The following is a 26,476-nucleotide window of genomic DNA, read 5'->3' as shown; positions in this document are numbered from 1 at the left end:
CCAGGATAGCTCAGTGACGTGGTCCATTCATTCGATGTCACCTGAACAACAAATCCATCATGGTTGTTACAACCTTTCTGAAGCAGCCCAGCTCGACCGTTGGTGACGTGATCGTGAAGTGGAAACGTGAAGGAACCACCAAAGCTAAGCCAAGGCAAGGCAGACAGCTTGTTCTAATGGATAGGGACCGTCACGCTGAACATGGCGTAGGTGTTTGGAAAAATCGCGTGAAAGTAGCGGAAGGAATCGCATGTGAGTTGTAAGTGCTACCGGTAGTCTATCTGGCAGTTCCTCATAAGCCACATATTTATGCCACTGCCGAGGGGATGACTGGAAATGAGAGATTTTGCAAGACTGAATTACGTACTCTACTGCATTGGCTCCTTACTTAGCTTGCATTTATCGCGAATCTCGTGCCCAACGTAAAGTCCCGAGCGACTGGAAAAAAGCGCAGGTGACGCCTGTATATAAGAAGGGTAGAAGGACGGATCCTCAAAATTACAGACCACTATCCTTAACATCGGTTTGTTGCAGGATTCTCGAACATATTCTCAATTCGAATATAATGAATTTCCTTGAGACAGAGAAGTTGCTGTCCATGCATCAGCACGGATTTAGAAAGCATCGCTCGTGCGAAACGCTACTCGCCCTTTTTTCACATGATATCTTGCGAACCATGGATGAAGGGTATCAGACGGATGCCATATTCCTTGACTTCCGGAAAGGATATGGGATTGGTTCCCAAATATGTGAGTGGCTCGAAGATTTCTTAAGTAATAGAACCCAGTTCGTTGTCCTCGATGGTGAGTGTTCATCGGAGGTGAGGGTATCATCTGGAGCGCCCCAGGGAAGTGTGGTAGGTCCGCTGTTGTTTTCTGTCTACGTAAATGATCTTTTGGATAGGATGAATAGCAATGTGCGGCTGTTTGCTGATGATGCTGTGGTGTACGGGAAGGCGGAGTCGATGAGTGACTGTAGGAGGATACAAGATGACTTGGACAGGACTTGTGATTGGTGTAAACAATGGCAGCTAACTCTAAATATAGATAAATGTAAATTAATGCGGATGAATAGGAAAATGAATCCCGTAATGTTTGAATACTCCATTAGTAGTGTAGCGCTTGACAGAGTCACGTCGATTAAATATTTGGGCGTAACATTGCAGAGCGATATGAAGTGGGACAAGAATGTAATGGCAGTTATGGGGAAGGCGGATAGTCGTCTTCGGTTCATTGGTAGAATTTTGGGAAGATGTGGTTCATCTGTAAAGGAGACCGCTTATAAAACACTAATACGACCTATTCTTGAGTACTGTTCGAGTGTTTGGGATCCCTATCAGGTCGGATCGACAGAGGACATAGAAGCAATTCAGAGGTGGGCTACTAGATTTGTTACTGGTAGGTTTGATCATCACGCGAGTGTTACCGAAATGCTTCAGGAATTCGGGTGGGAGTCTCTGGAGGAAAGGAGGCGTTCTTTTCGTGAGTCGCTACTGAAGAAATTTAGAGAACCAGCATTTGAGGCTGACTGCAGTACAATTTTACTGCTGCCAACTTATATTTCGAGGAAAGACCACAAAAATAAGATAAGAGAGATTAGGGTTCGTACTGAGGAATATGGCAGTCATTTTTCCCACGTTCTGTTTGGGAGTGGAACAGGGAGAGAAGATGCTAGTTGTGGTACGAGGTACCTTCCGCCACGCACCGTATGGTGGATTGCGGAGTATTTATGTAGATATAGATGTAGGTTAGCAAAATAACTCTTGATTGAAAGCGAAATTTCACTCATTCTTAATTAATCATGAATCAGGCACATCCTTGACGTTCAGTGTTGAATTTAATGTACGCAGTCGATTTACTAACCCTCTCATTGATTTAGGCTCTAACAGTAAATCTGAAGGAGGGGCGATCGACATAATATTTGTGATTAAAAGAAATAGAATATGATGATAAACTCAAGGTTTATGTATACTCGACAGTTTATTACAAAAGACAGCTGGAGTTTTAAAGCATTAAAATGGACTGGTGTTGCCTAATAATCGTGTATCTGACTATAAACTGATTTGCAGCTTGACTATGACGATCAAAGTGCGTCTTTGTTTACAATAAGAACAGATTCCCAAAGATCTGTGGAAGCACTGTGTAATATGAAACAGTGGAACGTATCTAGAATCTTAACTACAATACTCTCGCCTCTCCTAATATATCAGATCTGTAAGCAACACTTGCCAAAGGGCTTGCCGCAGTGGTAACACCGGTTCTCGTCAGATCACCGAAGTTAAGCGCTGTCGGGCTGGTTTAGCACTTGGATGGGCGACCATTCGGTGATGGGTGACCATCTGGTCTACCGAGCGCTGTATGCAGGCGGGTTGCACTCAGCCCTTGTGAGGCAAACTGAGGATCTCCTCGACTGAGAAGTGGCGGCTCCGGTCTCGTAAACTGACATACGGTGGGGAGAGCGGTGTGCTGACCACATGCCCTTCCATGTCTGCATCCAGTGACGCCTGTTGGTTGAGAATGACACAGCGGCCGGTCGGTATCGTTGGGCCTTCAAGACCTGTTCGGGCGGAGAGAAGCAACACTTACCGCAACCGTCAGTGTAATGTGGGTAGAGTGGAGACACCATGACTCCCTAGGCTGAAGTTCAGTGCTACAAACTACTCTGCCACTCAAGAACGCAGCCACAACCCTTACCACTGTCCACTGTCCGCGACTTGTCTGCACCTAGTACGCTTATTTTATAAGTCTCTGAAAAGCAGATTCCTCCTTTCATCCTGCCCCCCCACCAAAAAAAAACGCGTCCATCAGTCAGTAGTCAGTACAGCCTGCCAATGGGTAACTGTTTCTTTGAAGAAATACTGCGCTAAGAAGCAGCGAAAAGTCAACAAGCTAATTAATTGAATTTCTTCCCCTCTTTTCTAAAAAACGAGCGCAAAGTGTTGCGACCTCCTAACGTCACAGCTAACACGGCAATTGGTGCTCATGCGGCCACCAGCTAGCTTCGCATTACAGCTCCTGTGTAAATGTTAAAAAACTGTTCCCGAGGCTAGTCGCCGACTTTGCTTCAGCTTCTGAACGTTGAGTAGTTCAGCGCTGTTTTAGGGAGGCCAGGAGATGGTTATTTGCTCAAGTATTTCCTTTAACAAGCTTCTAGCTTCTACCGTCCGCTGACAGAGTGCAGTCTTGTAGAACAAAAGCTTTTCAGCCCAGCGACCTCGCAGGCCGTACTAAAAACTGGATAATGGCCTCTCCAACTGTTCAACGTCAGCGAAGTAACTTTCACCTCCCGACATGTCGAGGACACTATACCTGCTCTATTTCTCCCCATTGTTCGTCGCGCCGGGCCTCGCTACAAGTTGCCTGTCTCATATTGCCGGCCGAAGTGGCCGTGCGGTTAAAGGCGCTGCAGCCTGGAACCGCAAGACCGCTACGGTCGCAGGTTCGAATCCTGCCTCGGGCATGGATGTTTGTGATGTCCTTAGGTTAGTTAGGTTTAACTAGTTCTAAGTTCTAGGGGACTAATGACCTCAGCAGTTGAGTCCCATAGTGCTCAGAGCCATTTGAACCATTTGTCTCATATTCACAGCACTCCTCCCTTCCAAAGCTCGTCCATGAAGGAAACTGATACACTCATTACCGTGGTAGTTTAAGAATAAGAACTGAAATAGCTCTTAAAATAGCTGCGGTAACTTGACTCCCATTGAACTAATTCAACTCACCTCCATTTCCATAATTAAAGATGAGTAAATCAAAAGACGCGACCCAAAGTGTTTGCCAGCTATTATACTATACCCTACAGCAATCCGTTGAAAGGATTTGGCTTTGGCGGATGATTGGAGAACTTTGTCAGCGTCATGTGCCGTGACAACTGTAAAGTATGGAGCAGGTAGTGTTGTGGTATGGGCGTGTTTCTCTTCATTATGGTATAGTCCCATTATTGCGCTTAAGAAAACAGTAAATGGGGAAGGATACGAACACACATTGCGGAAGTGTGTATTGCGTACGGTAGACTATTTGGACGTGACGATTGTTTGTATAAGTATTGGAAATGTAACCTGTCATAGAGCATGATTTGTGGACAATAACATTTCTGAAATGAATTAGCGTCCCTAGAGTCCTGACCTAAACCCAATGGAACACCTTTGGGATGAATTAGAATGCCGACTTCGCTGTGGACTCCAGCGTCCAACATTACTAACCTCTCTGATTTTGGGTCTTGAGGAAGCATGATTCCACAGACACTTCGCAGAAAGTGTCCCCAACAGAGTTCAAGCCATCATATATGCGAAATGTGGACAAATCCAGTTAATTATTAATAGATGGCCAGATACGTTTGATCAGCAAGTGTAAACTGAACATTTGTCGCCTAACATTTCTTAGAATTTTTTCAGGAATGGTGCTCTCTCCAAACCATCATTTTATGGCCCTAAATGATAATGTACTAGAAAATTTTCGTTGTTTTCTGGCAAATAAAGGTTATTATTTGTCTTTTGTTGGTTTCGATTCTGGGACCCAAAAAGGTGAAACATTTTACCCTCTATATTCATGGTTCGTGGTTTTGGGTAATTCAGGTCAATGTTTGGAGTAAGTTGTGGGTAATAATTCACCTACAATGGGGCCATATTTGGAAAAACATCGTGGTGTTGATGGTAAGCTTAGGACTGAGAACAGCATTCCTTTACTAACATTTATATTTTTCAGAGTGCATGTAGTGCTTTTTTTACGCTGTGCTTTAATTGTAACATTTGAGACCATGAGGAGGCGCTGCTTTGCAGGGCCCGTTCATCTCGGCTTTCTCGTCGAGCAACCTGGGGGACGTGTCGCCCAACACGGCGGGCCCTCGCTGCAAGGAGACGGGCCGCAGCTGCGACCCGCTGTCCAGCACCTGCGCCAGGGCGCCCGACGGCCGCCAGGAGCACTGCTACTCGCCTGGGCCCGGCACCGACATGTTCGACAGCACCCGCATCGTCGCCAAGCGACTCGCCGGCAAGGCTTCTGTGAGTGTCCTCAGTCCTCCAAGTACCACCGTGTACATGGTTGAGTTAACGTGACAGATCCCTCGTGTCACCATCCTCTTGGGATTCACCGACTCGATATTCAAATGGAGCACAAAGAGGTGCAATGAAGGTGACATACATTTGCATGTTTGTAGAAATTAATCAGCATACGATGTTGCATGTGAAGTTCCCTTGATCTGTTTGCACGGTTCTGTTCCTAACGCCACTTTTGACAGATTGTGTCACAGGTATTAAATTAAGCTAAGAGCGAGGAATATAACATGTGGAGCCCACAAGGTTCAGTGTTGGGTCCCCTTCTATTCTTTCTCTAAATATATGATCTTTCTGACTTCAGTTGGGGTGGTACTAACCTAACTGAATACGTGTTTGACCCACTGTATCGCTGTAAAAATGAGCCCCCCCCCCCCTTACTTGGTTATCAACTGAAATAGAATGGGATTAAATTAAAGTGCCACTGATGTGAATACAAGTAATAATTAATGAACGAATGGGCTAAGAACTGTTTTCACTTAGGTGCCAGATATCATCATTTGTGATACTTTGGACATTCCTGTGTGTCTATTATAAAAACAACCTTAGTCTGGGAGAATATATTATATGGGTCCCACAATGTATCATCCTTGGTCCACTCTGTTCTTAACGTATATAAATGATTTTTCAGTGATTTTAATGGGGATAGTACTGAGCTGGCTGAACTCATATTAAGAGACATAGTGAATTACCATATACTTGGGATCCAGTGATTTGGTAATCATGTGAAGTAGAAATCTGTATAATAAAGCTGACATTGTCATGCGAATCAGTATCAGTCAATCAGAAAATTGGTTGAAATGTCTGTAATTTGTCGCAGGAATGCAAGTAAAGCCAGAATGGTGAATGTAACATATGCTCCCTTATTTTATTCAGTGCTGGGTCCACTCTTGTTCTTAACACACACAAATGGTCTTCCAGTGATGGTGATGCGACTGAGATGTCTGAACACATGTTAGGTCCACTGTATCAGTGTATAATTAGGATCCCACCCTTTGGTAGTGAAATGAAGTAAAGAATGACGAAATAGTGACATTTTTGTAAGATAGTCTCACGAATGAATTAATATCGGAATGGGGGAATACAAGAATGTGAGTGGGGATGGCGAGGATGGGGAGGTCACACAATATTTGATACCCGTTCTGCTTCTGTTCATAACTTTTATAAATGATCCTACAAGGGTTTTAGTAGTTAAATATGATGTTTCCTGCTAACACACCTACTAATCGTCTACCCAAACTGACAGATATAGCTCAAATAGTAGCTGCATTTATATAAAACTTGTACATAACAAACAGTTCGTCTTAATCCCATAACGTCTCGTATTGAACAACTCGAAATGAGCGTAAACTACCTGCTGGTGCCACACCACGAATTATGTGGCAGTGCACAAATAACCTGTCGCTTCGAGACTTATACTTCTAATACAAGAGATGTGATTTTTTGTTATTTCGGGTGTCCTATTTCGTACGATTTCTTCGCTTTTGCGTCTGTAAACCTGTCTTGAAGGTATCTGTGCAGAGTTTATCGGACATTAAGGCTGTTGTCAGCTGGTAATAAGTTTCATGTGCTTTGTGGTATCGCCGATTATTTATTTTACAGAAAAATGGATCAGAGAATTTGTTCTAAATTTGGAAATTCGCCCAGAATAAAATGCGGTAAAGCTTCAGAAATATTAAATATTGCTCATGGCGAGTCTGCTATTAGTAAACAAGGGGTTTATGAATGATTACAGATTTTTGTACATCCCTGGAGCAGCAACAGTAGACTAAAATCTTCTTGCAGAAATCGAAATAGTTCATTGCTTTTGCACCGCGATAATGCACCTGTTCACAATGCGGAGATTGTTCGTGAATTTTTGGCCGAAAAGAATGATGCCTCACCATTCATATTCGTCAGACATAGTAACATGTGTAGCTTTACGTTAATGGGTCCTCGATTTTACAAAAGTACATGGTGTTAAATACGGTGAGAGCCTTAAAGCTATCCTAAAGATCGAATTTCAACAATAACTTATGGGGTCTATTTTGAAGGGGATAACACTGACGTTGATGAATAATTAAAAACACTTAAAAAAATTCTCGTTATATTTGAATGCATTTCGTAATTTAAATTGCAGCGGCAGATCAGGACTGCACTGTTCTCAGTGTAAAGCGTAACTATCGATTTTCAGACCAAACTACGCAAGATTTGTTGGTCCTGCAACCATAATTTGTAGATTTTAGGCACTGCTGAGTGTGAACCGTCACCATTTGTGTTTGGTGTTTACAGGAGCTGTGGCGTTCTTCGAATGCCAGGGAGGTGACCGGTCCCATTGCGTTCGCTCACCAATGGGTGGACATGCCGAAGCAGACAGCCGAGTACGTCGACCCCGAGACTGGAGCTACGACCACCGTGAGTTTCCATTTTTTTGTCGTTTGTTTATCTAGTTATCCATCAGGATAGATCGTTGGTCAGTCCCATTTAGGAATGGAAATTTCACTCACTCGCGAATCTCGAGGTGAACAGCTAATTGCTCGAGAATCTCGTGTAGGAGATGCCTACTTTAAGGGACTTCGTATTACTGTTGCCTGCCAGTTCATCATATATTACGTCTCTTCTGATCCCCTTCTTATTCGGAAATTGCTCTATTGAATCCGGTATTCTCTCAGGTACCAGCCCTCCTATGTAGAGCCACGCCATCGGATATGCTGCTTGTAGATTTGCGTCTCGTGAATCAGCACCAGTCAATGTCTCATTTTGCTTAGCTGGTCGCCTCTCTCTTCTATGGATAACTTTACTCCATCATTCTTCGTTTATATGCGTTTCCATTTCTGGTCTTGTCATATCTCTTGTTGTAGGTGTTTCTTCTTCGTTTGTGGGAAATACATATTCTGTTTCCCTATGGATGGTTTTGGGTCTTTTTGTGATTTAATACTAAAATATTTACATGAAATGGATATATTGACAAAAATTTTGTCAACCACATAGTGCAGTTATATACGCCAAAAAGCGATTGTACAAATTAGTAAAAAGGAACAAACAGAGATGAGAAGCACACCATTGAAAAAATTTTAAAAACTTTTTAAATTTTTTTAAAATTATTTATCATATTTTTATCCAAGAGCAAAAGTTAATCATAATGGCAAAACGTAAAACGGTGTTGGCATCCATCTAGCGTACAGTTAATGACATTCAGGAAAATCGGACTTTTTTTTTTTGGCAGATGGAGCCACATTGCTGAATGTACATGTAATGTAAACTACGTTGAGATAACAAAATCATGGACACGAACGAAAGAAACGTATTAATGAAACAAAGCCAAATGCAAAAGTAAAGGGACTTATGACCACAGCAGTTGAGTCCCACAGTGCTCAGAGCCAGCAAAAATAAATTAATTGGGCATTTGCTGTCTTGTCGGTTGCACCAACAGACATATGGGGTAGGTTTATGTCTCATGATATACGGGCACACCATAAGAGCCCCTAGAAGTTCTCAATTCATCCTATCGAGCCAGTGTTAATTTTCCCATGTATGAAGTGTGCTAGCACCTTATTTTTGCATTTGGCCTTGTTTCATTAATACGTTTGTTTCGTTCATGTCCGTAATTTTCTTATCTCAACTTAGTTTACGTTTCATGTGCATTCAGCAATGTGGCGCCATCTGCCGAAAAAAAGTGCGATCTTCCTGAATGTCATTAACTGTAAACTAGATGGATGCCAACACCGTTTTACGTTTTGCCATTATGATTAACTTTTGCTCTTGGATAAAAATATGATAAATAATTTTAAAAATTTTTTTTTTAATTTTTAAAATTTTTTCGATGTAGTGCTCCTTACCTATGTTTGTTCCTTTTTTACTAATTCGTACAGTCGCTTTTTGGCGTATATAACTGTACTACCTGGTTGACAAAATCTTTGTCAATATATCCATTTCATGTAAATATTTTAGTATTGTATCATTATATTTTACCTCACTTTGTATGTCATAACTCTTGCTTCTTCTTCTCATTTTTATTTTAGCTGTATCTTTTCGCATAGAGGGCGGGTTTGCTTTGCAGTGCCACCTTATGGTTTCTCGTGGTCATAGTCAATTCTCGATGTATCACTTTATGTTTGACCTCTGCTTACTTTGTGTTTGACCTCTGCTTACTACTCAGGGCACATATTCGTTGGAAGGTAAATTTGTATGTTCATTTTAAATGATGAAATGCGTCCACATACATTTAATTGGTTTATGTTGCTTTGTGTACATTTATTCATTTGGCCACTGTTATTAATTATTTTCGTTCTTGTATTTGTAGCACCGATGATGGCTGTTAATCAGTTGAAATCGATTTGCAAAAGTGAATAAATAAAACATGATTTTGCGACTGGTTGCTGCATATTTGGTAGTTTTATGGTTTACGGTTGCTGCACGACTTGGGAACCACAAGGAGCCCACCATTTCTAACTTCCTTGTTCCCACGAAAAACTGACGAAAGTGGTCCAACGCACTGTGATCAAGCTTGGCCGATAGTATCAGATGGCCCTTGGGATTGCGTCTCCCAGCAGCTGTCAGTGGGCGTCTGAGCCCAACTTAACGGGAAGCCACAACAAGTAGAATGTTCCTGGCGGGATTCCACAGCGGAAGGCAGCCGCAGCTCTGCTGTTCGGCACTGTCTGGAGCACCTGAGGTTTTTTTTCCTTTATTGTAATTTTCAGCACCTCATACAAGGCGGGCTGGCAGCAACTTAATACGCCGCTCTTCAGCCTTATGGGGTACAATAATATGAGATAGGTGACACAGAAAATACAAAAAATGGCGGGCAAAGAAAGTAGTTACAAAAAAACAAAAAACAAGAAGCCGTTCACGTTGGACGATAAAAACACTAACACTTGTTGACACGGCGCACAAAACACGTAGAACTGCGACGGCACATGTGAACAGTTGAGTTGTAACTGCACGAAACACAAAACGAAGCACACACACTAGACACTGACGGCGGTGATGCGATGATCTCCGGCGCGCGAATGTTCACTATGCGTGTGCGAGTCCGGGGACCTGCCAAGAGAGGAGGAGGAGGAAGGGGAGTGGGAGAGGGAGAGGGGAGAGCAGAGATGCCACGGGCAGGGGAGAAAGGGGGGGAGAGAGGAAGGGGGAGGGGAAGCCCGGGGGGTAGAGTGGTGGAGGGAGGGGACGGGGGAAAAGGAAAGAGAAGGGGAGGGAAGGGAAGAGAAGGGAGGGAGGGAGGGGCACCTGAGGCTGCCTGTGCAGCTTTTGTTCCAGAAGGGCGGATGGCTGCTGTGCACTGAGCTATTTAATTGGGCCGTAGAGGAACGCACCGATTCTACGTAGCTCTGACGCGGAGCGCCGAAGTTGTCGCTTCGCTGAGGCCTCGGTGGGAGCCTCACTCACCGCCGGTCTGTCGGCCGGCTGCGCATTCCACAGCTTCAGGAACATCGAACCGGCACTGTGCGTCTGCTCCAGCGAGGTGGTCGTCACAGAGCTTTAATTACGGCCTCGAAAAAAAAAATAAAGCTGCTACCGAGAATAGGATGGGCGGGTATTCTGTGGTAGCCTGACATGTCCGGCTTTTTACGGTCATGTCCCGCCAAATATTCACAAGCCCGTCCTGTCCGTCTTTTGTTAGATTTTTTGCGTTGAAGCGGAGAGCGTACAACTGAGGCCTGTGCCACGTAAACGGCGTAAGAGCGAGGAATAAGTGTGACGAAGCCATATATATTATAATAATGTATGTACTTGAGTATGTATGTTCCACATCTCCTTCTAAACCACTGTACCGATTCCAACCAAACCGTCTGGAGAGAATCGCTGTGGGGATAGGAGCAACCTGCCTATCAATAGGGTTTGGGAGGAAAAGAAATGTAGCCCATACCGCGCGAATACCCAGACTTCATTGCTCCAGTTTCCAATAACTAGAGCACTTAGCCATTTCAGGAAACTTTACGCCTAATTTCCAATATTTACGAAATTTTCCTAATAGACATACACCCACAAAATAATGAAAGGATAACAAATTCGCATACTACGTTTTCGCTGTTCAAGATGTAAATATGCCACGTGATGCATACAGCTTTAATTCATTATTTATTACTAAGAGCATTCACAAGACATTGTGCAGACAGTATCCACATATACCACTGGATGTACCTACAAAGTTATATCATTGTACGACACACAGTACGGATTATATTACGTCATAAACATTGACCTGCGTGAAAATGAAACTGCGGGGCGAAATTCACAAGAGATGGATATGAGGTACGTGTGGAAATACGTGTGAAAAATGTGAAATATATGTGACATGTGTGTACGTGGTTAAAGCCTCTGGTAAAAAGCTGCTTCTAAAACCCTGGAACGAATTGAATCAATGTCGTGGATGTATTACTTACTATGTGGAAAAAAATACTTTGAGGGTAAGAATCAGAAATCTCCTGAAACTTCCTGGCAGATTAAAACTGTGTGCCCGACCGAGACTCGAACTCGGGACCTTTGCCTTTCGCGAGCAAGTGCTCTACCAACTGAGCTACCGAAGCACGACACACGCCCGGTACTCACAGCTTCACTTCTGCCAGTACCTCGTCTCCTACCTTCCAAACTTTACAAAAGCTCTCCTGCGACCTTGCAGAGCTACCACTCCTGAAAGAAAGGATATTGCGGAGACATGGCTTAGCCACAGCCTGGGGGATGTTTCCAGAATGAGATTTTCACTCTGCAGCGGAGTGTGCGCTGATATGAAACTTCCTGGCAGATTAAAACTGTGTGCCCGACCGAGACTCGAACTCGGGACCTTTGCCTTTCGCGGGCAAGTGCTCTACCAACTGAGCTACCGAAGCACGACTCACGCCCAGTACTCACAGCTTCTGTAAAGTTTGGAAGGTAAGAGACGAGGTACTGGCAGAAGTAAAGCTGTGAGTACCGGGCATGAGTCGTGCTTCGGTAGCTCAGTTGGTAGAGCACTTGCCCGCGAAAGGCAAAGGTCCCGAGTTCGAGTCTCGGGCGGGCACACAGTTTTAATCTGCCAGGAAGTTTCATATCAGCGCACACTCCGCTGCAGAGTGAAAATCTCATTTCAGAAATCTCCTGTTGGGGTGGGGTCATAACGTGGAGAGGGAAGGGGGAGAGAGGACATGGAAAGAGAGGGAGAGGGGAAGAGGAGAAAGGGAAGAGGAGGAGATGGACAAAGAGAGTGAGATGGAGAGAGAAATGAAAGACCAGAAGATGGACAGAGACAGGAAGGAGGTAGAGATGGGTAGAGAGAGAAGGAGGTGGTGGTGAACAGAGAGAGGGGAGGTGGAAGCGGAGAGAGAAATGGAAGTTGAGAAGATTTGCAGATGGAGAGGAGGGCGGAAGAGATGGAGAGGCAAGAGAAGCACATGTACAGAGAGAGGGGCAGGAGGAAATTGACGGAGAGAGGGGAAAGGGGGAAAGGGGGAAAGGAGGAGACTGAAGAAAACATGAGGAAGAAGGAGATGGGCTAAGAGGAGATCGAAATAAATTCGTACCTGGGCAGTGCCAGGTACACAGCTAGTAAGGATACGTAACATAAGGATATACACATATCGTAAGGATATAGAGTAACAGCTGCTGTTCATACGTCTATGTGCTACGTCTGTGTTCGGAGACCGAACGAGCCTAAGACACGGTGTCACAACCGCACTAAGCGCAGAGCGAGCTTGGCAAAGCGGAATCTGCGATCAGATAATGAAAACCCGCTCTGCCCCGCTAAGCTAGCTCGTTGCACTCTCCACTGCTTGGAGACGCATGTGCGAACGAGGACTAGTCGGCCCTGCACTTTCGCTATTCTGTTATTATTTATTTACGAGCAGAATTGAAATTATCAAAATTATGAATATCTTTTTTGTGTTTTCCGCCTTATAGGAATAGATAATTTGTTTTTCAATGATTTTTTGAAGCTTTCAGCTGCCGGTTTCTTTATTTCCTGTGCGCTTGTACAGTTTCGTCCTTAGTCCATTTTCAAGTATTTTATGGATGATTTTTTGGTAACAGATTATGTCATATACGTCGTTGCTCCTATGACATCATGTTATGCTTATAAATTAGTTCGAGGTGTTCACGCTATTTTAGAAGCACGCTACATTCGAACAGTCGGTGCAAAGCTCTTGATAAGAGCAGCTGCGCACCCTATCGGATTGAAAATTATAGATAATTTGTTGTTTTATTTAATGAACAACTCTTAATTTATTCTGACTTAGGATTATATTAGAAAGAAGACAGAGCATTTAAGAAAATTTAGGACAATTCTGAACAATGGTCAAGAAAAAAGTTACAAGTACCAGTGTGTGAAGCGTTTTTGTTTCTATTTTGTTCGAGACGTTCATTCCCTACTCATAAAAGTTGAGAGGGTCCTTTGTTCTTTTCACATGAATACACTATCTGTTCAAAGGTATCTGGACACCTATAAGTGGACATATATATCTGTTGTGTCCACCATTCACCTGTATGACAGACTCTGCTAGGGACACTTTCAGTGAGGTGTTCAACGTCTGTTGATGAATAGCAGCCCATTCTTCCACAAGAGCCGAAACCATAGAGTAGTGATGTTGAAGTTGAGGTCGGGAGCGAAATCGACGTTTCTAAATTCCCACCGGCGTTTCATTGGGTTTAGGTCGGAACTCTTGACAGGCCAGTGCATTTCGGGGGGGAGAGGGGGGGGGGTTATTGTCCACAAACAACTGCATCAAAGATACTGCGTGACATGATAATGTTGATGTCAACGATCATCACCTCCAAACAGTTCCTCGGCTGTTCCCAACAAACACTATGCTGTAAACTGTGTTCATATAGTTCGACATTTAGGTAACGTTGTCCAGCCATTCGCCGAACCCAAACCCTTCCAACAGATTTACTTAGAGAGACTTATTGCTCTAATTCACTCGTTTCCACTCATCCGCTGTTCGATCGTGTCGCCCTTTACACCACTTTCAATTGTCACTTAAGAAGTGGGTAACTTAACAAGTGCTGCTCGGCCATTGTATCCAGTTATTTTTAACTCTCAATATGCTCCGTCGCTTTGCTACCTGGATTGTTGGTAACGCTCTGGAACTCACGAGTGAGTCCTTCCGCTGATCTCGTGCGACATTTTACATCCACACTCTCTAATGATCGACAGCCCCTGTCTCTCAGTACATGAGATCTGCCTGGTTATGGTTCAGCTGTGATAGTTCCTTCACATTTTGACTTCACAGTCACATCACCAACTGCCAACTTTGGCAGTTTTAGAAGCGCTGAACGTTCCGTGATGGATCTGTTCTTAGCTGACGTCCAGTGACTAGTCCACGTTCGCCGCGCGGGATTAGCCGAGCGGTCTGAGGCGCTGCAGTCATGGACTGTGTGGCTGGTCCCGACGGAGGTTCGAGTCCTCCCTCGGGCATGGGTGTGTGTGTTTGTCCGTAGGATAATTTGGGTTAAGTAGTATGTAAGCTTAGCGACTGATGACCTTGGCAGTTAAGTCCCATAAGATTTCACACACATTTGAACATTTTAGTCCACGTTCGGAGTCATTAAGCTCTCATCACTAACCCATTCTGCTGTTGGTGCTTCTGTACTGACAACACAGTACTCCCCGCCACCTTTTATAATGGTTGCTGGTCAATTTCACGCTACATAGTGGCGGGCAAATACTTTTGTATATATGAAGATGGTCCGAAAGAACAGACACCATCGGTGACCATGCATCTCGTTAGAATGAAAGTACAATGAAATCAATAAGCCAACGGGGACAGTTGAAAATGTGTGCCCCGACCGCGACTCGAACCTGGGATCTCCAGTTCACATGGCAGACTCTCTATCCATCTGAGCCACCGAGGACACAGAGGATAGTGCGACTGCAGGGACGTATCTCTGGCACACCTCCCGTGAGACCCACATTCCCAACTTATTGTACCGCACTATATTCATAGTGCCCCTGCCCATTATACTCATTACTCGCAGCTTTTTGCCGATTCCCGTAAGAGTTCGGGCACTGTTTGCCCATCCACATGGAAGAAGATGGGGGCACACATTTTCGACTGTCCCCGTTGACTTATATCAACGCCTGTATTGCAGCTAGGGGTATTCATTTCATTGTACTTTCATTCTAACGAGTTGCATGTTCACCGATGGTATCTGTTCTTTCAGACAGATACCATATTCATATATATATAGTTAAGGCTCGCCGACCATTTGACCATCTTCTTCTGTGCGGATACACAAACAGTGCCCGAACTCCTACGGGAATCGGCAAAAAGCCGCGTGTAATGAGTATAGTGGGCAGGGGCACTGTGAATATAGTGCGGGACGATAAGCTGGGAATGTGGATCTCACGGGAGGCGTGCCAGAGATACGTCCCTGCAGTCGCACTGTCCTCTGCGTCCTCGGTGGCTCAGATGGATAGAGCGTCTGCCATGTAAACAGTAGACCTCGAGTTCGAGCCCAGTGGGGGCACACATTTTCAACTGTCCCCGTTGACTTATATCAACGCCTGTATGCAGCTAGGGGTATTCATTTCATTGTACTTTCAAATACTTTTGGTCAAGTACTTAATCTCGGTAGGATGGTAATAGGCAGAAAGCAGTTCGCAATTGGGAATATTTGGGAGACGAGTACCAGTTCCGACGCTGGACTGATGATCAACGTAAACTTCCCGAAAACTTTGATAGAAACTGGAGGCAGAGGTGAGAAGGGGGGATGAATTTATGTTCAGTTCATTTCTAGGACAATATTGTTCATTGTTGAGGAAGAAATTAAAGTTGCGTGTGTGTAGAATAGGAGATATGCGCGTCGGCTTAATCACCGATCTCCAAAGTTCCCTCTGCGGGGCGCGTAGTTTTTAATTAAAAACCACACCTGTAGTGGCGCTAGGAGGGAAGGAGCCAGTGGAATGCATCGCATGTGGTCCCACATTTGGCGCTACCCGTATGATCCGCGCTCCAGCGTCTGTTCCGTGCACATTCCTCGCAGATAACTGCTGGCGGAATGCAGAAGGGGGATCTGGAGTACAGCTGGAGGAATGCATCACGGGAGTGCTGGTGGCGGACGGCATTCCTGAGCGCCTGCTCCGCATGCCGTCTTAACGCTGCGTCGACGCGATGCTCCTCATTTGCTCAGCTTCGCGCATGCGCCTCACGATTTCCGCAGGTAGCATAACGCCCGTCGAAGGGCTTACCTTTCCGTCCTTACCAGGAATCTTGCCAAGCGTGAACTGTCTGATTCGTCTAGTAGGATGTACTGTCGTGTCCTGACATAGATGGGAGAGGGAGAAAAGGGGTTGCTGGTCAGTCTGCGCTCCCGAGCGGTACAGAGCAGAAGGCAGGACAATTCGCAGTGAAGGCATTTAATCGTTTTCTTCTACATCTACATCTACATTTATACTCCGCAAGCCACCCAACGGTGTGTGGCGGAGGACACTTTACGTGCCACTGTCATTACCTCCCTTTTCTGTTCCAGTCACGTATGGTTCGCGGGAAGAACGACTGTCTGAGAGCCTCCGTGCGCGCTCGAATCTCTCTAATTTTACATTCGTGATCTCCTCGGCAGGTATAAGTAGGTGGAAGCAATATATTCGATACCTCATCCAGAAACGCACCCTCTCGAAACCTGGCGAGCGAGCTACGCCGCGATGCAGAGCGCCTCTCTTGCAGAGGCTGCCACTTGAGTTTGCTAAACATCTCCGTAACGCTATCACGGTTATCAAATAACCCTGTGACGAAACGCGCCGCTCTTCTTTGGATCTATCTGAGCCAACGCTGGATCTATCTGAGCCAACGCTGGTACAGGCTAGTTCTAGGGTTAGAAGAAACATGAATAACACTGTTACAACAGAAGCCAGTGCAGAAGTCCCAGGACTGGATGCTAACCACAGTGGCAAACACTAGCAGCATCGTAAGGCAACAACTTAGTTGCAAAACAAAACATAGTGAATGTGACACTGTTCACTGAGGCATTCCAAGTGAGAGAGCAGACTTACGAGGAGCTGGAACGAGGCTGGATTCGACGGACGCGAATTCGGTGCCCAGATCGTCTGACTGAGAACTCCGCCAAGATGCGGAATCTAGGGGTTTTAAAGAGTCGCTCCGGGGTACTGTTTTTCCCACTTAAGCCACCCAGCCAATCCCGCAGGTCTCTTGCAGGCGCCTGCTAATGACAGTTTCGTTACGTCCTTTCTACTGCTCCTAAGGCGGGGATGTTAATGCAGTTGCGCTAACATTATTCAGCTGAAAGCTAAACGTAGCTGCTCTGCCAAATAAGGCTTGCAACATTATTGTTATACGTCATTTAGCCCCGACCCTGGGGCTCCCCGGAGTAGGGACTGCTACGTCAGCAGTTCTTTGGCGCTTTCGCTCTCTTTCTAACCCTTCTGAGCCTACTGACGTTGCTGTTCTCAGGGCTGGTATCAAGCAGGCTTTATCGCTAACACGTGTATCTTCGTTACAGAGTTGTACGGTGGCAACCTACCACAGCGCCTAGACGACATATGAAGTTACATGTTAATTCCTTGAAGAGTAACTAGCGCCCTGGGACCACGTCTGTGGGCGCCTACATTTTCGCAGGGCTCTCCCCTTACGGTTTACTTCATGTAACAATGTCTCTACTAGTTTCGTCTGCCCTCAGCATCGTCTCTGCTTCCGCGCGTTATAGCGCCTGTCCTCCTTTCTCACAGCTTCAAGGTAACACTACAGTAGCAAGGAATAATCAGTGTATTACAGTACTTGTTGAACTCGGACGGGAATATATCTTTTTGAAAGTCCAACCTTAGCTTGCTGTTGGCGAGATGCCTCTAAACGTACCACTCAACGCTACCAAAACACAGCCAAGTACCTTTTAAGCGCACTAATTCATTATAAATTCGCATAATTACCCGTTACTTAAACTTGCTTTCTTTTTTCAAATTGATCGATCAGCGTGGCACATTGTAATTTCGAGGGTCTGAGAATGTCACACGAACACAGTTCCTTAAAGACACTCACGTCTGTTTTCATTCATAGATCAGCCATTCGATTCACCACCTGCAATTTAATTACAATACTCAAGTCGAAGGCATGCTAAATAACGTTCCACGAGTCCCGTATAACCCGTAGTATTTACTTGACGTTCCATATATAATCTCCAAGAAAGAAAGGAAGAAAAAAGCAGTACACGAAAAAAGAAATTTTCTGAATGGGACAGAAATCGGTAGCTGTGATGTATATATACAGACAAACAGATGATTACAACTTCAGAAAGTTGGATGGCTGATTTTTTTTTAAAAAAAAAAGGCTCACAAATTGATCAAATGACAGACACGCTGGTGCATATCTGGCCTTTATGCAAGCAGTTATTGACAGACTTATTAGATGTTCTTCTGAGGAATATTGTGCCTAATTCTGTTCAATAATAGAATAAATTGTCCGTTGCAGGCTGTGTTGTGCTTTATTAAAATCGTGCTATTAGCTAATTTAGGTCGTGAATTACATATGGTGACCGTCACATAAAAGAATGTGTTGAGCACGATGTGTAATAAATGACATGGGAAATGTTTGATAATGGCTCACGGCCGAAATTAGCTATCACCATGATTTAAATAAAACGCAATACAGCCTACCGTGTGTAGTGTATTCTTTTATTGAACACTTAGAGGCTGTGGATCCACACGGAAGCAAAATCTTCAAATTCTGTCCAGTTGACGCGTTAGATCGTCAGAATCCCGATCTGGTTGGAGGCCTCTGTCCATAATGCTCCAAACGTTTCTCAACTGGGGAGAGATTCGGCGATGTAGCTGACCAAGGTAGAGTTTGGCAAGCAGCAGAAACTCTCACCCTTTCGGGCGGGCATTATCTCGCTGGAATGTAAATCCAGGATGGCTTGCCATGAGGTCAACAAAACGCGGCGTAGAATGTCGTCGACGTACCGCTGTGCTGTAAGGGTGCCGAGGATAACAACCAAGGGAAATGACACCCGAACCATCACCCCTGGATATCAGGCCGCCTCCAGACACGTCTTCGATCTCATTGACTTGAGTAGAATTGTCTTTAGTGATGAGTGCCGGTTAGAACTGATCCACAACGACCAGCGAAAACGTGAGACGTGTAATCGAAATGGCAGACGAAGACTTGTGGCATAAGACAACCCTCATTCCGCCAAAGGCTTTGTCATAGAGGGCGGAGGAGCGTACAGAGGTTCAGGGCGCTCTGTTGCCCTTTGAGCTGTAGTTGTGTCCGGCTCTTCGAAAAGCGCGCCAGGCGGAGTGCTTTCGCTTCACGTCTAGTGTTTGCGGTGGCGCTTTCGGTTTGGCGCGCTGTTTGGATGGCTACCGCCTTATGGCGGGAGGTGGAGCAAGCGTACGGTCGCGTGACGATCGAGGATTACGTACTGGGCGGTGACCGAGAGAGGTGGTAGCGCGAACGGGGCCCTGTTGTTGGGGGTCGTCAACAGCTCGCCACGTGCTTAGCCCGACCTCTTGGCTGTCAGGGGCTGTCTGCCTTACCAGCATGTACGTGGCTTACGAAGATTAGAAGCCTTGGTGCAGGAGATCAGCTTGTGGGACCGTATGTCTTCTTATCGCCCGATGAAACCATTGGCAGCGGTTGGCTCTGACGAGCATAAGGAAGTTCAACGTGTTCCCAGCGCTGTGGTGGAGTGTGTGAAGTTGAGTACTGTTTTCATGTAACAGAGTTAGTTATATAAAAGGGGTTTTTCAAGTTCTATTGAAATGTATGAGTTTCTTCACCAGTGGTTTTGTTGGGGGTCTTCCCACCACAGTTTTCGTTTGCCTGTCCGCGGGAATGTGGGAATTGCTTCTTGGTCGGGCCGTTTCATTCACACCTCGATTGGGTGAATCAGAGTCGGTGTCACGTGTCTCTGTGGTTCGGAGTCTGTACAGGCACCACCCTTGCTACATCTTCTTGTTTTGGCTAACTCGGGGAGATGGTGGGTTCTAATGCAAGTTTTGGGGCTGATCTGCTGTGACCCTGTAGACCACCAATAACTATTCCGACTATTGTGATCTGGCCCCTTTAGACGTGTCACTCCCTCACTGAGCTAAGGAAAACTTTTTTTGGGAACTGCCTTTAATGTGAAGGTTTGTGTGCTGGCTTATTCACATTTATCTTGTAACAACTGACGGGTGTAATATAAGTTATTTAATTCGCAAGAGACAACTATTTTAACTTTAGTACAAACTAGCTACTTAAAGGTTTTCTAAGGAATTTTTCTCTTAGATATATGATAAGTTTAAAATCTTATTATTGGGAAGTTGTTAACGTCATACCTTGCAGTCTCCTTTTCATAAAGAAAATTTGTCAGCTATTGCAAATTGTTTTTCAAATAGTTTTTTTTAAAAAAAAAGCCAGACTTAAAAATTTATTATTGAGAAAGTCTTTTAAAATGAGAAGGTATCTTTAGCAGTGTGTGTTATTTCACCAGCACCTCCTGGCCACGATAACGTTTTGGAATAACATGTGTACTTGAGTTGTTGTTTGTGAACCGCTCTAATTGATGGTTCACCCTTGGGACAAGAAACAGCTTCTAAAAGGATGAGGATGCAGAAGGCAATGGAAACCACCGCACTGAAGACAAATAATGTGTACCCACGGGACATGTGGCCTGTAACTGAAACGTTTTATGATGGTATCTCCACTGGAGCAAGATTCTAGTCTAGCCTCCCATTCGGATCTTCGGATGGGGACTGCCAATTGGGAGGTGACCGTGAGTAAAATACTGAATGGCCAACGAAAGGATAATGTTGTACGAGTCGAGCCGTGGAATGGCAGAAATTTGAACGTGGTAGGGAACCTAGAAACGCTAAGGATCAATCTGTATACAGTGAGGATAAGTGAAGTGAAATGGAAAGACGGCAAGGATTTCTGGTCAGATGTGTATAGTGTAATATCAATAGCAGCAGAAAATGGTATAATGGGAATAGGATCCTTCGTGAATAGGAATGCAGGACAGAGACATTTACTGTGAATAGTTCAGCGACAGGATTGTTCCCATCAGAAGCAACGGCATTCCAACACCAACAACAATAGCTTTGCTGTAAATTTCAGATGCTAGCAATGAATAATCTGTTCAAATGTCACATGAGGAAGAGGTATACTTTGAAAATTCCGAGATACAGGAAGGTCTCAGATTACATCATAGTTAGGCGGAGATATCGAAATCAGATATTCGATTGTAACGCATACCGAGCAGCAGATATAGACTCAGCTCGCAATTTAATGCTGATGAAGAGCAGGCTGAAGTTTAAGAGACTAGTCAGGAACAATCAGTGCGCTAAGAAGTGTGGTACAGAAGTAGTAACGAATGAAGAGATATGCTTGAAGTACTCTAAGGCGATAGATACTGCGATAATGAATAGCTCAGTAGGACTTTCAGTTGAAGAGGAATGCCATCCCTAAAATGGGCAATCAAGGAAGTTGAAAAAAGAAAAGCAGAGGTACAAGGAAGGCAATTGCGAAGAAACGATGAATAATAGAATAAATACTTTAGTTCTGCGACGAAAGAAGGAATTGCAAAAATGCTCGGTGATCTTTAGGAATACATAAATACAAGTCAGTTAGGAATGAAGTAAACAGGAAGTGTAGGGAAGCCAAGGCAAAGAGGCTGTATGAAAAATGTGAAGAAATCGGAAAAAGAAATGGCCATCGGAAAGACTGACTGAACATATAGAAATGTCAAAACAAGCTTCGGCGAAATTTAAAGCAAGGGTGGTAACCTTAAAAATGCAATGGGAATTCCACTGTTAAATGCAGGGGAAAGAGCAGATCCGTGGTAAGAGTGTATTGAGAGCCTCTGTGAGGAGGAGGAATTGTCTGATGACGTGACAGAAGAAGAAACAGGAGTCGACAGGGAAGAGAGAGAAGAGAATTTAAAAGCGCTTGGGAAGAAGGCAGAAAACATGATAAAATTTTATCAGAATCCCTAAAATGATTGGGTGAAGCGAGAAAAACAAGACTGTTGATGTTCGTGTGTGGAGTGTACGTAACTAGCGCTACACAACCGACCTTCCGCAAGAACATCACCCACACATTACCCTATTTTGATTGAAAGAGCCAATAAGTGCGAGAATTATTGCACAATCAGCGTAACAGTTCATGATTCCAAGCTGCTTACAAGAATAATATACAGAAAAAGGAAAAGAGAACTGAGGATCTTTTATATGACGATCAATTTGACATAGGAAAAGTAAGACACCAGAGAGGCAGTTCTGACGTTGAGGTTAATAATGGAAGTAATACTGAAGAAAAGTTAAGTCCTCGTTCTTAGGATTTTTCGACATGGAAAAAGCCTTTGGCCATGTCCAAAGACGCAAGATGTTAGAAATTCGGAGAAAACGGAAGCAATAGACAATATTGACAATATGAATATAAGAACAAGAATTAAGTGCCCTGATTAAAAAGCTTATAAGGTAGGGATGTGGTCTTTCGCCCCTACCGTTCAATCCATAAATCGAAGAAAAAATGACAGAGATAGAAGGAACTTTCAAGAGTGGCATTAAAATTCAAGGTGAGATGCTGTGAATAATAAGATTCGTTGATGACATTACTATCCCGAGTGAAAGTGAACAAGAATTACGTGATTTGTGATTAGAATGAACAGTCTGAGGACTACAGAATATAGATTGAGAGTAAATCGAAGAAAGAGAAGTTGCGGAAATGAGAACAGCAGGAAACATAACATCAGAATTGATTATCACGGAGTAGACGAAGTTAGGGAATTCTGCAACCTAGACACCAAAATAACTCATGATGGACGGAGCAAGGAGAACATAAAAAGGGCGTTTCTGACCAAGAAATCTACTAGTATCAAACATAATCCTTAATTTGAGGAAGACATTTCTGATGATGTACGTCTGGGGCATAGCATTATGTGGTTGTGAGCCAAGAAAGGTGCTGAGAATGTAAACGTATCTGCCGCCTGATATTGAAACTGAAGGGTAGCGTTAATGACGTAAGACTAGAAAGTTGTGCAACGCTATCGGTCCTGCTCTGTCCCTGTTTACCGGATGGAGTTAACTGCCATGAAGAGCACCGCAGCAAGTCGGTCGAAACATCCGTAATTCAGTATTTTAAACATAGCTGCACAACAGCAACGGTTCCACGTAATAAAATTATAAACAGCCGACCAGTTGCAATGGATAAAGAATTCTTTACCTAGGTTTCAACAAATTTAAATTTGTCTTCTTCAGAAGGTGGCAATTTTACATTAGTATGGACTGATGTATCATCGCCGTTTTTACAAATTGCCACCTTCTGAAGAAGACAAATTTAAATTTGTTGAAACCTAGGTAAAGAACTCTTTATCCATTGCAACTGGTCGGCTGCTTATAATTTTATTCGTAATTCAGTTGCTTTAGTGTTTTACATTGACGCTGCCTAAAGTCAAAACTATTTTATTCGAAATGACACCGGCCGTGAAAGCTTACGAACTTATATAATGGGGTAGTCTATACTGTTTCACACATCTGTCGACACTTTGCGCTATAGCTGCAGCGTTGCCCCCTTTCTCGTCACCTATCGTGCAGCATCTGTCTCGTGGTTCTGTGACTCATAGCGATGGGACAACCTGTATATGTTTGTCTGTTTGGTTATTGAATGAGCCTCATATGTTAGCAGGTCCATCCTCCAGTTCATTTGGTAAGCTACTTAGTATATAACGGGTTGAAGTGTGTACAGTTGTGTACAGACATTGGTTTGGTTTGAAATGAAGACAGAGTTTTACTATCGCCTTTATTCTTCGTTTTGAAATCAGTGGCTCATAATGACGTACGAGGAAGTCTAACCGTTCATGACACAGTTTTTGTAACTCAAAAAATGTTCAAATGTCTGTGAAATCTTATAGGACTTAACTGCTAAGGTCATCAGTCCCTAAGCGTACACACTACTTAACCTAAATTATCCTAAGGACAAACACACACACCCATACCCTCGGGAGGACTCGAACCTCCGCCGGGACCAGCCGCACAGTCCATGACTGCAGCGCCCCAGACCGCTCGGCTAATCCCGCGCGGCAGTTTTTGTAACTCTTAGCTGAAAACACAGTAAAAGAATTTCGTTACACGTAGCCACTGCGTTCCTGTTAGACAGCGTGGACTGTCTGTTAAACTAGCATTGCTCTACAAGTTGACAGGGAGGGCGTAGCACAATGAGAGAGGTGTTCCTGATTGTTGGCTGTTTGCAGGTGCGGGGCTGCCTGCCGGCCATGGGTTACAGCTTCGGCGCGGGCACCACGGACGGCCCCGGCGCCTTCGCCTTCCAGCAGGGCACCCGCTCCAGCAACTCGCTCTGGGACACGGTGCGCGACTTCCTGGCGACGCCCACGCAGGACGACGTGGCCTGCCACGCCCCCAAACCCATCCTCCTCATGACCGGCAGGGTGAGTACACAGCAGTGTTCTGTCGAGTGCTGGCCACAAACTCACGGATCAAGGCGCACTGCACAGACTTTGCTGTCACTTCACAAGCATACAGTAAAAGGGAAAAACTGGGCACTGATCTTCCGTTTGTATTCTAGGATCTATTCTTCCCATTTTAGACGTTATTTAGTAAACTACCTAAGAGACCCAGTGTTGGCCTGATACTTATTCATAGTTGTAACCAAGTCTTCGTGGGTGGAATTGATTTTTACTTCTAAAACTTGTTTGTTTACAACGTTTGAATTAGTATGATTGGCGACATCAGCGAACATCTTGCTTCTTTCACTGACACAGAGGAGAGCCACATAGACCTGCCCGTGCAGAAAGCAACTGACAATAAGGTCCAAGCCCGCAACGTGCAGCGTGCGGCCTTGTGCTCTGTTTATCGTCATGACTAACATAAGCTCTCTGGGCATTGTACGAGTTTAAAGCGAAATGGTAAACTGTTAGGAGTAAGTGGGATTCGGTGTATGAAAACTAGTTCGCCTGCACTACTTCCCAGCAGAATTCCCGCTTATATGATATTACGTTGCAGAGAAATAACTTTAAGCCTCTGTGAGTGACGTTTTCGGAAGGCATTTCCAAAGAGCGAGTTAAAGCATGATGTTCTCGAGCTGTAGCAAATCTCGCCGTCATTCGAATCTAGAACCTGCATATTCTGCTTTAGCCATTCAGGAGCATTCAGAAGAAATCGACTGTCTTCTAGACATTTTTATTCATAAAAAAACGAAATAAAAATATAATAATCAGGCACCCAAACCGCAAAGCAAACTTTATAAATTCATTGCCCCTAGCAAGGACCATAACTGTTATTTGTCAAAGCAAAGCAGTATTGTTAAGTTTTTAATACAAAATGCAAAATCAGTAAATTCATATATCCTAGCCAAGTACATTTAATGTTGGCATGCATTCATAAACATAAGATTATGATGCTTAATTCCGTCACTGTTGTAAACTTCTGGAATTAGATCTGAGTTAAAAAAAAAAAAGCTTTTCTAAGACAGAACGAAAATTCTAGTAAAACCTTCGAAAGAAGTGAAGCAGTCCCATTGTATTTTTAATACACAAAAATCGATGTAACTCCTTTTATCATAGCAAAATAAATTCGCTCAACTCCTCCGTTCCAAACTTCACAGAAGATCTCCTACGTAACTTGAGGGAATAGCACTCCTGGAAGAAAGGATATTGCGGGGATGTGGCTCAGCCGCAGTCTGCGGGATTGTTTCCAGGATGGATTTTCACTGCATTGTAATGCGCGCTTATGTGAAATGCCCTGGCAGATTAAAACCGTGAGCCAAATTAAAGTTCAGACCTGTCATCTTTGTCCCACAAGTCATCCAGGAGGACGTCCGTGAGGTTTGCAACGTAGAAGATGATGTACTGGCATAAGTCGTATTCGGGTAGCTCGGCTGGTAGAGCACTCGCCCGGAAAGGCCCAGTCCAACATAAAGCTTTAATCTCCCAGGTAGCTCATAACAGCTCACACTCAGCTACAGAGAGAAAAATCGCTCATGATGCACACTGTGCAACAGAAAGAAAAACAGAAGACGTGTTGAACATCAGTTTGTATTCGGGAAAAGTAAACATAATAGCAAAAATAACAGATATTCCGAAATTACGATTACAATGGTTAGCAATTTTACTGCTATGGTTCAATTGCTGTATGTGTCTTTTCTGGTAGGAAATTAACAGTAGAAGTGCAAAAGATATCATGTAGACAGAAAAATACCTCGGACACAATCTAATGGTTGTACTTCAAGTACTCTAAATGTTACTATTTTTTTATTTTAGAATATTTGTCTGCAAACTTTGTTGTCTCTTCAGAACAGTGGTAATAATGGACAGAAGGATGGTTAAAAGAGAAGTGAACAGCAGCGAGCTACTAAATTCACACTGGATTGTATATCGTCAGTGCACCAGACGCCAGCGGTGGCGGCGTATTTATTGCCGTGTAGAATTTGATAACTAGTGATGTTATAACACAATCCGAATGTGAAATAATCTGGTTTAAAGCAAGCAACATGTGGATAAAACAATGTAATCGAATGCTTTTAT

The 26,476-nt window shown here is 44.1% G+C and overlaps 1 protein-coding gene across 1 annotated transcript in view; it reads left to right on the top strand.

Annotated features, from left to right (window-relative positions):
- Positions 1–26,476, top strand: part of LOC124596247 (neutral ceramidase-like) — a 400,578-nt gene that overhangs the window by 289,075 nt on the left and 85,027 nt on the right. Inside the window, exons 7-9 of the mRNA XM_047135314.1 lie at positions 4,775–4,996; positions 7,319–7,441; positions 24,188–24,382. Of these exons, the coding sequence (XP_046991270.1) occupies positions 4,775–4,996; positions 7,319–7,441; positions 24,188–24,382 (540 nt within the window). The remainder of the gene's footprint in view (positions 1–4,774; positions 4,997–7,318; positions 7,442–24,187; positions 24,383–26,476) is intronic.

This window comes from Schistocerca americana, chromosome 2 (assembly GCF_021461395.2).
Source record: "Schistocerca americana isolate TAMUIC-IGC-003095 chromosome 2, iqSchAmer2.1, whole genome shotgun sequence".
In the NCBI taxonomy this organism is placed as follows: domain Eukaryota; kingdom Metazoa; phylum Arthropoda; class Insecta; order Orthoptera; family Acrididae; genus Schistocerca; species Schistocerca americana.
Note: the sequence above shows the minus strand (reverse complement) of the source record. Positions and strands in the feature narration are given on the sequence as shown.